This window comes from Pantherophis guttatus, chromosome 1 (assembly GCF_059756535.1).
Source record: "Pantherophis guttatus breed Tessera chromosome 1, ASM5975653v1, whole genome shotgun sequence".
Taxonomy (NCBI): domain Eukaryota; kingdom Metazoa; phylum Chordata; class Lepidosauria; order Squamata; family Colubridae; genus Pantherophis; species Pantherophis guttatus.
In genome coordinates this window covers 319,635,330-319,647,977 of record NC_142063.1, presented here as the reverse complement: position 1 = coordinate 319,647,977, position 12,648 = coordinate 319,635,330, and the positions used below count along the sequence as shown (strand labels likewise).

The following is a 12,648-nucleotide window of genomic DNA, read 5'->3' as shown; positions in this document are numbered from 1 at the left end:
CCCATCAAACCCATTTAAACAAACGTTTTAAAAGTCCCGTTCCCTGTGATTTTCCTCTTCAAATTTTGTGGATCATTTTTCCACCCTCCCCCTGGGTTTCAGGAATGGGTTCTAATAAGTTAACTTCAACATTCCTTCTAGTCCCTTCTAGGAAATGCAATGAGTTTCTAAAGGAGGAAAAGAGGGAAAATAGGGAATGGGGTATCAGGGGAAGGACAATGAGCCAACAAAGAGATTCTGTGTGTCTCTTTTAATTTATATTTATATTTGGTCTATCCGAAAGGCCTGGAGGAACATTGGGGTTCGCGATGTGTCGGACACGACTTCACAACTAACAATTGGTCTATCCTGAGAATACCACTAATCAGCCTAAAAGCTGGCCAGGGTCACTTTGCAGAGTGAGATGGGTAGCATATAAATTTAATAAGTAAATAAAGGGATGACCCCAGTTTGAAATGCATGTTTCCCCAAGATATCGCTGCTTCTAAGTGTGTTGGACTATAACTTACACAGTTCCCGTTCAGCATTATTTTTATGGGAAATATAGAAATATACATAGGGAGGATACAAAGACTTGGGTTGATGTGGACCATCATTATTGTGGATGCATCTCTTTCTCTTCCTTTAGACTGCCAGATTTCTGTTGGACTGCCAAGGAACTTCCAGAAGCACCCATTAAGAGTACACGGGCATTGGTTTTTAGAAGAATTTCAGGATATGCCAGAGAACATGTATGCTTAAGATCCAAGGCATGTTGTAATAAAAGGTTCTAAACAGAACTTTTATTTTTCATTCTCCCACAATCAATATGGAGAAGCACCAAATAGTACTAGTATTTTAGGGAGGAACGAGATACTATTCACAAATGGTAGAAGAGAATGCAGAAGGAAGGGAGGGAACAAAATATATACTTTGCGGAAGAATCTTCTTGGCACTATCAACAGCTGAAGTCTGGCTTGAAAGAGTGAATGAGATAACATAATCAACAGCACTCTATAGAAATAGAAAGGAGCAAACCTATTCTAAATAGAATAGTCACTAAAGAAATTAGCACATGAAGAACCCATAGAATTCTTAGAAAGTTTAGGGACTACCTTCATATCAGTTCACATTTATAACAGGTATAGTTACAAATTCTTTTCTAAGAAATGGATTCATGATTGAAACACAGCTGCAAGTCTTATAATTTCAGATTTGACTTGACATTTTGCCAGGGACTTCACTTGTTCCCATTTAATTCCAAACTTTGGAACCACCACTGTTTCAAAGAAGCCTCAACTAAAAGTTTATACTACTAGCAAACCCAAAGCAGCGTGACAATTGTAGCAATACAAAAAAAAAAAAAAAAGGAGGTGGGGTCGGGTACTTCAGTAGACAGTACTATGAAAACTGGGTTTATTTAATATCTATGGGACAATAGATAAATTTGGTGGTAGAGAGAAAGAAATTGGGAAAGCTTGGAAAGTAGTGGATTTGCTGGAATCCACATTAGAATATTTTGTTGCAAATCCACCTTGTAATTTTTGTTCATTCCTCTAACATCCATAGGTTTGTCTGCTTTCTAAACTAAAATGCCACAATTCTGTTACGTATTTGCTTGTTTGTTACAAATATTTTTACCAAAAAAATGAATCCTAACAGTTTCCATAAAATTCAAACTATCCAAACAAAGTATACAAATACCAATGAATGTTTATACAATCAGCAATCCAACTCAGCCCCTTAAAATCATTCAAAAAGACAGATTCAACCAACTTCCTGTAGGCAAATAGGAGGGCGCTAGGTGCATATTTGGGAGCAGGTTGTTCCATAATAAGGTCTTAATAGAAAACACTACTCTCTAGTCATCATTCTCAATGAGCCATAGTGGCGCAGAGGTTAGAATGCAGGCTACTTCTGCTGACTGCCAGCTGCCTGCAGTTCGATTCTTACTAGCTCAAGGTTGATTCCACCTTCCATCCTTCCGAGGTTAGTAAAATGAAGATCCAGATTGTTGGGGGCAATATGTTGACTCTTGTAATCCGCTTAGAGAGGGCTGTAACGCACTATAAAGCAACATATAAGTCTAAGTGCTATTGCCCTTTGTGAGATGAGTTCACTTGTTTTCAGAAAAAGGATCTTAAGTTTCTCTTTCTACATCAGGACTGTCAAACTCAAGGCTCAGGGGCCAGATCTGGCCCCTGGGGCCACCCTGGAAACAGTGAAGGACTGGCCTGTGGTACCTCTGCCAACGAAAATGGAGCTTGAAAGGGCCACGTCCGGTTCTCCCGTGCTCTTTTTTCACTGGCAGAGGGTTGCAGGAGGCTGTCACAGCCAAAAAAGGAGCTCGGGAGCCCGTTTTCGCTGGCAGAGCGCTCAGGCCACCACAGGCACCCCTGACACGAGTGACGTCAAGCTGGCCATGCCCATCCTGGCCAAACCCCGAGGTCAAACACAACCCTCAAAGAAATCGAGTTTGATACCCCTGTCCTACATGGATACATACATCAGGCAGGTTTCATTTGGAGAAAATGAATGATAGAACCCCTTTACAGGGGTTTAGAGGTTAAAAACAGAATTGGATTAGAAACCAGTTGGCAACCAAAACAGCAACTAAAAAATAAGTATAAATTTTATATTGCAACTCTCACTTGCCAGTAACTTGGCTACTGTATTTTTATCCCCTCTGTCTTTTGAATCATTTTCAACAGCAGCACCATGAAGAGAGTGTTACAACAATCTCACCAAGGGGTCCAAATAGATATGAAACTGGACACCAACCTCAGCTAAGCAAAGGTTCCTCTCACTTTTCCTGTTCTTCCTTTTCTAGCAAGGGCTAAGAGTCCAAGAGTAGTTCCAAGTTGCAGGCCAGCCCTTTCATGCGAAGAGTGACCCATGAAAATTGTTGGTGGAAGAAGCCAAGGAGAATAGAGGAAGAAAAGAACAGAAAACTATAACAATGCTAAAACAGAAGTTGGAAGAAAAAGGAAGTTGGTGATGAACCCAGATATGACTGGGTCTTTGTTCCTAGAAAATGGTGCAGGCGAAAGGAAGTGAACTGTGAATGTGTGTTCCAGCAGAGCTGCAGCAACTAGCTGTATACAAGCAGTGTGGTGGCTGCCAAATATCCCTAACTCTTTTCTTATAAAGTGGGTTTTAGTTCTACCAGGTAGGCGTGTTTTTCCTTTTACAAGGAGTGGGATGACAGAATCATCACGTACTGAATTAAAAGTAGGCTTTGAAGTAGCAAAGCTTTCAGGGTTGTAGCCAAGTGATCTAATCTCTTGGCTGTGCTGCTCTTTTGCATGGCCATTTCTAATACTTAAGAGGAGGAACTGCAGAGCAGGGAAAACGTGTTGTGTGTTCAGAAAGCAGGCCTGTCAATAATAAGTGATTTACATGGAACCAGAAATATTGCCGAAGAAAATGTATAGATTTTTTTTTGTCTTCCTTTTTAACTAAGAAGCATCTTTAAAATGCTTGTCTCATAGAATTATTTGTGTCTGTTATCTAGAAGCTAAACGCTACAGAAATCTACTCTCTTTCCCATTCTGCTCCAGTGTTCACCAAAAAAGGATTTCAAGAGAGAAGTTTTGCTTTTCAGCAAAAATACTGAGCCTCCTCTCAGTATTTTGCATTTGGCTACTGATACTTTATTTTAAAACAAATTTTAAAGCTACAGTTTGAAGATGAAACTGTAAATTTCACTTTTGGTCAATTTATTTTGAAATGAACTATGAGCCCAAAATTCAGTTTTCGCTTGCAAATTTGTCCCTTCTTCCCTCAAATTGTACAGATTTGTATGTACATTCCTCTGTATACATATTTATGAATATGTACATTAATACATAAATATTTATATGTATATAAATTTCCTATATGAATTTATATGTCTCGAGATGGTTGGCATATAAATTTAATAAATAAATGTTTTTGAATAGTTTTTCACCTAATCAAAACCAGTGAACATACTTTTGCTCTTATTTTGCCCTAATTTACAGTATATATTTGTAAATTGTTTTAGAATTGCAGATTACATGACAGCATTAAGAAAAATGTTGAATTTTGTAAATACCTGTATTCTAATCTGCAATGTTTTGGAAATGCAGGCTGAATAAATCCGTTTAAAAGTTGAGATCCTATTTCAATACATACCATACACAGTTATGTAGATATTTCTCTGATGTCATTGGCACAGGTATCCACAACAACATCTCTGAACTTTTATCTTCTGGGTTTGCTGTGCTGCTGTTAAACATGAAATATACTAAACAGGAAAAATAAGCAATCTGTAGTAAATATAGATTTATTTGTAAATCATTATTAATCTGAAGTCGCTTGACTGTCTCTGGCTTTTTTAATTAGCCTGAATATCTGTGCTTTCATATGCTTAAATATGCTGTTGTCTAAACTGCTAAGGTGTTATTGAATGTTAATGAACATTCCAGCTGTTCAGATACAAAACCCCAAATGTTTTGTACATTAGAGGGAGTACTTAATGAGAGGAGGTGCAGACAAGGAAGGAGGCAGTGCTGCCATAATGTTAGGTAATAATTAGTCTTTGTGTTTGGGTGTGCATAAGAGAAGAGGGAAAGCATGTAAGGGACTTTATAGGAATAGTCTCTCAATGTGAGGGGGGAAAACAAGTATCTCTTATACTTACCAGGCTACTTACAATATGTTATAAGCCATCACACTAAATTATAGTGGTACCGCATGAACTGATATATTAGAAATCCTGCATTGGTGAGGCATATTGGCTAGAGAAACAGCATGAAAAAAATACTACTTTCATGCCCAAGATCGGTTTATTTTACCCACGGGATCAAGTGTACTATCTTTGTTAACTGCTTGCTAGGAAAGCTAGTCTAAGTAACAGTGCCTAGAATCTGTCCTTTGCTTATGTAGTGACAGCCCCAGAATGCTAAGAATTTCCTTCCCACTAGCCATCGTATTTATAGGCCATCAGTCAAAAGAGGCATGACTGTATATGTATGTGCCATTCACAATCTCTAAATGGTAATGGGACCTTCTATTTTGGAATTCTGCACTGTAATATTAGCTGTTGCTTGAATGTGAGGTGTCAGGAGACTTGATGTGACAACTTGCAGGCTGTTGCACTGTTCTTCAACTTAATTTCTTTATCAGGAGCTCTTCTGTTATACACACAGGGCTCTGTTTCTCTTTATTGCTAGTTATCTTAATTTTAATTTCAGAGAAACAAAGTCTCATCCCACTGGGAAATGTTCCCTGTCATCAGCCAGACTGGGAAGAGGAGTGGGTGTTATTTTTAGTTCCTTAGGAAACATTTTGCTTTCTGCTTTGCTTTTTCCAGGGGCTACATTAAGCATGAGACCAGCCCCTCTTCCAGTTGAAGAGCCAGAATGGAGACAGACGCCTCCGCCAGTCACAGCTACCTCTGGGACTTTCCGCTTGCGACGTGGCAGTCGGTTTACCTGGAGAAAGGAATGTTTGGCTGTCATGGAAAGGTAATACATGAACTTGATGAACTACATACACAGTATGTAGTGAGAGTTAGATTAGACCAGGGGTGTCAAACTCGATTGAGTTTGAGGGCTGCATTAGGGTTGTGTTTGACCTCCAGGGGCCGGGGTGGGCATGGCCAGCTCAACATTACTCATGTCGGGGACACCTGTGGTGACCCAAGTGCTCTGCCAGCGAAAATGGGCTCCTGAGCTCCATTTTCAGCTGCCCCAACCTCCTACAGCCCTCTGCCAGCAAAACGGAGCTCGGGAGCCCATTTTCGCTGGCAGAAGCACCGCGGGCCGGTCCTTCACTGTTTGCAGGGTGGCCCTGCGGGCCAGATCTAAGTACCCCACAGGCTAGATCCATTCCCTGGGCCTTGAGTTTGACATCGCTGGATTAGACCATCTCACAAAGCCCAAGATATTTTTTTTTAATTGTGTGTGTGTGTGTGATGCTATTCAATCAGTGGTTACTCAGTGAAAAATATGCAAGAGATCACACCAAAAGATATGCAAGTGAACAAGCCATATTATATAATATTGTTGTGCCCTACAGCAATGTTGCTCTGGTATGTGGAAATATACAGTAGTGAGTAATATCATTGGTGCAAGAATTGAGTCCTAATAACTCATTAATGGAAACTAGCCACTTCACGGGTCTTGATGGTTCTCAAATATGCAGCATAATTTTGTAGATTTGCAAGAATACTCTGGGAATGTTTTAGATGAGGATTTTAGATAACAGTCATTTGTTTGCTAGCCTCATCCTGTGACAAATCACTCCTTCTGATATCACTAATTTCTCCAATGAAGACCAAAGGAGGATTACATTCTTAAAACTCTGTAGCCATTTCAGACTCAATTTTCCGTCCTTTGATGTTTTTTGTAGGAATACCACAACAAAAATTCACCTGTCACCAATCATTTATGTTTTGTTTGTTTTTCTTCAGTATATTCAGAACCTGTTTTTTTCTGCACTTTAAATTCTAGAGTATTTACAATCTGAAAGCCAAAGAAAAAAAGCACCTCCAGTAAATGTATACTTATTTTTAAACTTAAGGCTGGATAACCACAATATATGAGTTAGTTTTCTCTGTTGAGAGGGGAACTACAGTTACTCCAGATAAATGCTTTGGATATAAATGGGAAGTCAGTTTGATTATATGATTATTAATTCACATTTCTAGTCTGCCTTAGAGACTTAAAGTAAGTAAAATCAGTTATGAATAAACACAAACTTCTTAACATCAAATATTTCACATAATGTTATCCAGACTCAGGACACTCTTATAATGGCTTAAAGTACATACAGAAACCTATTGAAAAAAAGAAATCCATCTGAATGGATTTGGCAATTTATGAAACAAAGTCGGCACCTTAATCCAATTTTTGAATTCCTCCATACTTAAAGTGTACGTAAAAATGATCTGAAACTTTTAGTCCCATCTATCTGAGTGGTGGCCATGCTCAGCCATACTAACACTTGTGTGAGGCTAGAAGAATTGTGTCTGAGTACAAAGAGCCTGAGAACCAGCAAGGCCATTGGAATAACAACTTGCAGATGTCTACCATCACAGTAAAACAAACATTGTTAGGGCATACAGGTGGAAAAATGAAATATACAGTTTGATGTAAATATATCATTTGAAGCTTAAGAATTCTGCTTTAAGTACACCTTTTATAGTATCTGCAATAAAAGTAGAACTAGATTATCGAAGAGTTTTGTTCTGAAATCTATGCCTACTAGCCTTCAGTTTGTTCCAAATCAGTTTTCTAACATTTCAGAATGACCCTCCCCAATGTGAGAATCAGCAAGCTTGTTAATATATAGAACATAGATTAAAAGAGTTGGAAGGAACCTTGGAGGTCTTCTAGTCCAACTCCCAGCTCAAGCCAGAAACCCTAAACTATTTTACACAAATGGTTGTCCAATCTCTTTTTGAAAGCCTCCAGTGATGGAGCATCTACAACTTCTGAAGGCAAGCTGTTCCATTGGTTGATTGCTCTAACCATTAGGAACTTTCTCCTTAGTTCTAGGTTACTTCTCTCTTTGGTTAGTTTCTATCAATTGTTACCTTAGGCTTAGTATTATATGATACCTTAGTATTATAGTATGTGTATGTGTTGGAGACTAGATAGAGTCCCTTAACTCTAGGTTACAATTCTTGGATTAATGAGGTTGAATGAGAAGGATAGCAATTCTCACAGTTTATATTTTACAAAGGTATCATTAAATAGCAAAAAGTAGCAATCCCTATTTATCAGTACCAAATATTGTAGAGCTAGAATTCTCCAAATAAATGAGGATTGGGTTTGTAATCCGTTATCATCATTCATTAAATTAGATCAATAATATTTTCTCAATATTACAAATGCAAGAGGAAGGACGAGAGAGTAGCTTAGTTAAGGGCACCCAGGGAAATCATAAAACAAGGAGTTTCCAGTTCTGACTAAAGCTCAGTCTGTTAATCACTGCATTTGCACTTGAGCTTGGAAGCTTTTCTTGCCTTCAGGGAGTGTTGTGCGCATACAATGCCTGGATGTTATTTTTTTTTAATCTGAAAAGATGTGAGATTTTTACTACTTTATTTTATGGTAAAAAGTTGTCTCTTGGAGCCTTGGCAGGTATCATGCATGCTTGGTTTATATCATTAAGGCTCCTTTCTTGATATAAATTAGTTCCGTATTTCAATTGTTGCATAATATGTTTATACATTTATTTGCAACCATATGTTTTAGCAAAATTCACATAAAATTACAACAATCCATATCAATTCAATACATCCCCTCTAATATTAACAGCACTATTTTTCAACATGTGCTTTCATATCTTCCTTGTGGCCATTGCAAACAATGAAACTTTATTTGTTACATATTTATCTACATCAGTCATCAGATTTGATTTTTTTTTTCTTACAAACTAAAATTGGATTAACAAGGTTATGATGTTGGATTAACAAGGGATTCAGTTCGGTTACCAAGGGTATGATGAATCTAGCTCTAGATTCCTGATATAACTTGCAATGTAAGCAAGTAATGGCTCAGATTTTCCAATGGTGAATTATTACAAATGCATACAAAGTATGTATCCTTTATATCTTCCATCAAAATAGGCTATTGGCATTGTTCAAAGTGAAGTTATGGGAAAGCTTGTCTCAAGGAATGGCATGTAAGACATTTTAAATAAGGTGACATTCCTTGTCCATCTTTAAAAAATGGATACCACTTTGCCATCTTAAACTTACATGCTGTCTCTCTTTAAATCTTTAAAACATAATAGTATATGATAATTACTATCATTCAGCAGTTCCTGATAATTATCAATTCCTGATAATTGTGAAAATAACTTTAGACACAAATGCATCCATTTATTATTGTTAAGCTGTTCATGTAGATGCATAGCCATTCTTAGTTGATGGAGGAATTTGTCTGTTTAATTCTGACAACAAACAAGTCTAGGGCATTTTTCAATTGTTTAAGTGACTATTGACCACATGAGCAAGACTTATAACAATATCACTTAATGGGATTAGGAGTAAGATTTGGGGCTCCTTTCTCCTGGCCCTTTTCTTGAGAGTGGAGAAGGGTTAAAACAGTAATAAATATATTTAAGCCTCCTGAAGTTTTAATACACCTATCTACTTTTGTGATTTTGTGACAATAGTGTTAAGGGATTTGAGGAATCATAGGTAGGTAGGTAGGTAGGTAGGTAGGTAGGTAGGTAGGTAGGTAGGAAGGAAGGAAGGAAGGAAGGAAGGAAGGAAGGAAGGAAGGAAAGAAGGAAAGAAGGAAAGAAGGAAAGAAGGAAAGAAGGAAAGAAGGAAAGATAGATGGATCCTGGAAAGGTCTATGGCCTGCTTACTGAGCAAGACTCAACGCTGCTTCTGGAGTCAAGAATATAGAAATAGAGAAAGCAGTAGTGATGTAAAATGCTGATTGAATGTGGCGGATGGAAGGATTTATATTCCTTGCAGTCATCTGTGTGTTAGCACTCTTTTTGAAACCATCTGGAGGTTTATCAGTGCCCTCAGGATCACCTGAATAGTGCAAATAGGTGTAGAACCTTCTTGGAACTGCTAAAGGGACTGTGTTGTAAACAGGAGGTAGGTAGTCGTATCAGTCAGAACTGAGAAACTTCTTGGTTGAGAAGCGAAATATCTTCAAGAAAAGACAAAGTCCAGTTGCCTTTTGAAAAAGCACCTTTGGGACAGCCATGACCTGGATGACTGAGAATCTTCACAGACATTTAGGGAAAGCAAGGTTTTATGTTGGAAATGTGCAGCTTCCTGACAGAATTTTGTATATGCAGGATGGATGGTAACACTTCACACAATGTAGGATACATTAATGCAGAACCAAAAATTATTTTGCCTAACCAATAATCAGAGTTGCGTTTTCTCAGTGCTCTGCTTATACTGTCTCTGATGGTGCAGATTTCTACAAGTTGGCAGTATTTCTACATCCCACATAAATCATAGAAATGAACTGCTTCAAGGATATTTCAGTCTTTTTGCCATTGTTTCACATTCTAGTCCAGCTCACACATTTTGGCCACTTTTCATTTTCATCCTTTACTGTCACCCTACACAAAAGAGATCATTTGATTCTCTCTGCAATCAGCCATCGCCATCCTGACGGGCGCCTTTTGTCTAGAAAGCACAATTGCATTTGTTGAAGGTTTATCCCCAGGCTTTTGTAATCATTCATTCTGCACATCTTGCTGCTTCCTTCCCCAACCCCATCTATTTACCCATACGCTACACTTTTTTTTTTTTTTTTTTTTTGCTTCACTGCTTCAATGCATTCTGAACTTAGTATAGTCTAATAATTTTTGATAGCCATTTGGGAGTGGGGACCACTTTAATAGGGTGTCAACAATCACATATCTTTTTGCCTTTATATCTCACAATCTCTCTTTATTGTATTGGGTTCCTATTGATATTGGCACTATTCAAATGTTGATTAAACCATATACTTTCTGTGAGTGGTATGAAAGGGCAGTTGGAGAAAATCTTCATAGTGGTAGGAATGGTAAAACATGATAGGCTTTTAACAGAAGGCGAGGTAAACAGATTGTATCAGTCACGTTCTAGACTTCGGTATTTGCATGCCTTGATGTTCATTCATTCGTTTGTTTGTTCATTCATTAATTCAATTTAATCCATTCATTCATTCTCTGTAGTCGCCCAGTTCAACCAAGAGATTCTGAGATCTGCATGAAAATTGTATTTAAACACATATTTCTAATGCATTTGCTTTGAAGTCTAGCCCCTTGCAGTTTTCTTGGTGAGATTTTTCAGAATTGATCTGCCATTGCCTCCTTCCTAGGGCTGAGAGAGAGGGACTGGCTCAAGATCACGCAGCTGGCTTCATATCTAAGGTGGGGCTAGAACTCACAGTCTCCCGCTTTCTAGCCTTATACCTTAACCATTTCACCAAACAGGCTCTTCTTTTTTATATGTACATGTGTAATACTTTGAGCTAAATACTGTACTGTAACTTTAATAGAAGTGGGAAAGATTTTGTTCTGTATGACAATCTGAAAGTATCCTTAATGTTACCGCATAAGAATAATTAACCAGGAATGGAGAGAGAGGGATGTGAAACTATTAGGTGGCCAAAGGAAGGGGATAAGCAGGCATCCAAGAGAAGACTGGGGAACACAAAAGGAGAGTTCTCAAACGTCTACCCCACAAATCACGAAATAAACATGGAAACAAGAGCCAATCTCAAAAGTGGGTTATAGTGGTTTTCTTTTCTTTTTTCCATCCTGGGTTCTCTGTTTTTTTAAATGATTCTCCATTCTCTCAGGTAATAATATCCTGTTTTCCCCAAAATAAGACATCCCCTGATAATAAGCCCAAGCTTTTGAGTGCATGGCAATAAGGCCAAGCGCTTATTTCAGAGTTCAAAAAAATATAAGACAGGGTCTTATTTTCAGGGAACACGGTAATAGGAAAAAAAAAAGATACTTTCCATAGCCATTAATTAACTGACTTTCCTTAACACCTCATATCTGTTATTTGTAGTAGGAGCTGTAGGACTCCTGTGCACCTATGTTAATATTTGGCTTCTATTTTTAAGCATCCATAATGAAAAATATATGTTTTACGAACTAGAAGTTCTGGCTGCCTTCATCTGTTGCCTATTTCACTTCCCTTCATTCTAGCCTGCTCTTCTCTACCACCACCCCCTCAAAAAAAATTCCTGGGCCCAGTGGGATAAGCAGTAGCAAAGCCAGTTGAGGCATAGCCAGACACCTAACTCTCTGGATCGGTGTAGCTGGAGGGAACTCTTTCTCCATATAGCAGTTCTCTCAGTCTGAAAAATATGGCACTAGTTAATGAGGGTGACTAAAAAGACACCCAAGGGATAATCCAAAATAGCTGAGGAGGCTGGAGGGCTCTGGGCCAAGAGGATGGAAAGGTTGAAAAAGCAACATGTGGATGGGACTGAATTTTGCTGTGACATGTCCTTGCTGGTCCAAACTTCTAGCCAGATTCCTTGGATTAGATAACAAAATATGCACATTTTAAAAATATTAATAGCAATCTAATGCTTATTAGTTATGCCAGCCCCTTTCAACAGACTGGAACTTGCACATTTTTAAAAATTTATAAACCTCCCAGTGACACTTGGATTGTGAGATGGGTGATATCAAAATTTGATAAATAAATGCTTCTCAGTTTTTCCTTAGATCTTCAAAAAGAAAAGAGGAGGGATCATTTAAGTAACAAAAACAAAAGCTTTGCTACTAGGATAATTCGGACAAGCAATTATTCTTCCACTAGCAGGTCAAAATGATTTTATTGGGACAGGTTTTTGATGGGTCAGCTAGAATGCCTCCTTAGTGGGCTTTAAATGGGTGGGGAAGGGCTGATTTTATTGATATGTTTCTAATGGTGCATTATCAGTGTTTTGAAATTGGAATTTGTATTTTATACTTTTGATTGTTAGCTACTGTAAGTAAAAAGGTAGAATATAAATTCAACAAATATAATCCAGAAATGGGTTGAAATATCACAGAAGGTAGAAAGCAGCCTATGCCCCTAACTTGGTCTTGAAACTGGATAGATCTATGTTCTGATAATACAATTTAGAAGTTTACTAGGTTCCATGCCCAAAAAATTAGTGCATCAGAACCTCTAAGTAATATTTAATAAATCTCATCAGCCTACCTGTT

The 12,648-nt window shown here is 38.0% G+C and overlaps 1 protein-coding gene across 9 annotated transcripts in view; it reads left to right on the top strand.

Annotated features, from left to right (window-relative positions):
* HMBOX1 (homeobox containing 1) overlaps positions 1-12,648 on the top strand; it is a 131,908-nt gene that overhangs the window by 101,861 nt on the left and 17,399 nt on the right. For all 9 annotated transcript variants that reach the window (XM_034421289.3, XM_087883314.1, XM_034421294.3 and 6 more), the window contains one exon: positions 5,315-5,468. In XM_034421289.3, coding sequence (XP_034277180.1) covers positions 5,315-5,468 — 154 coding nt within the window. The remainder of the gene's footprint in view (positions 1-5,314; positions 5,469-12,648) is intronic.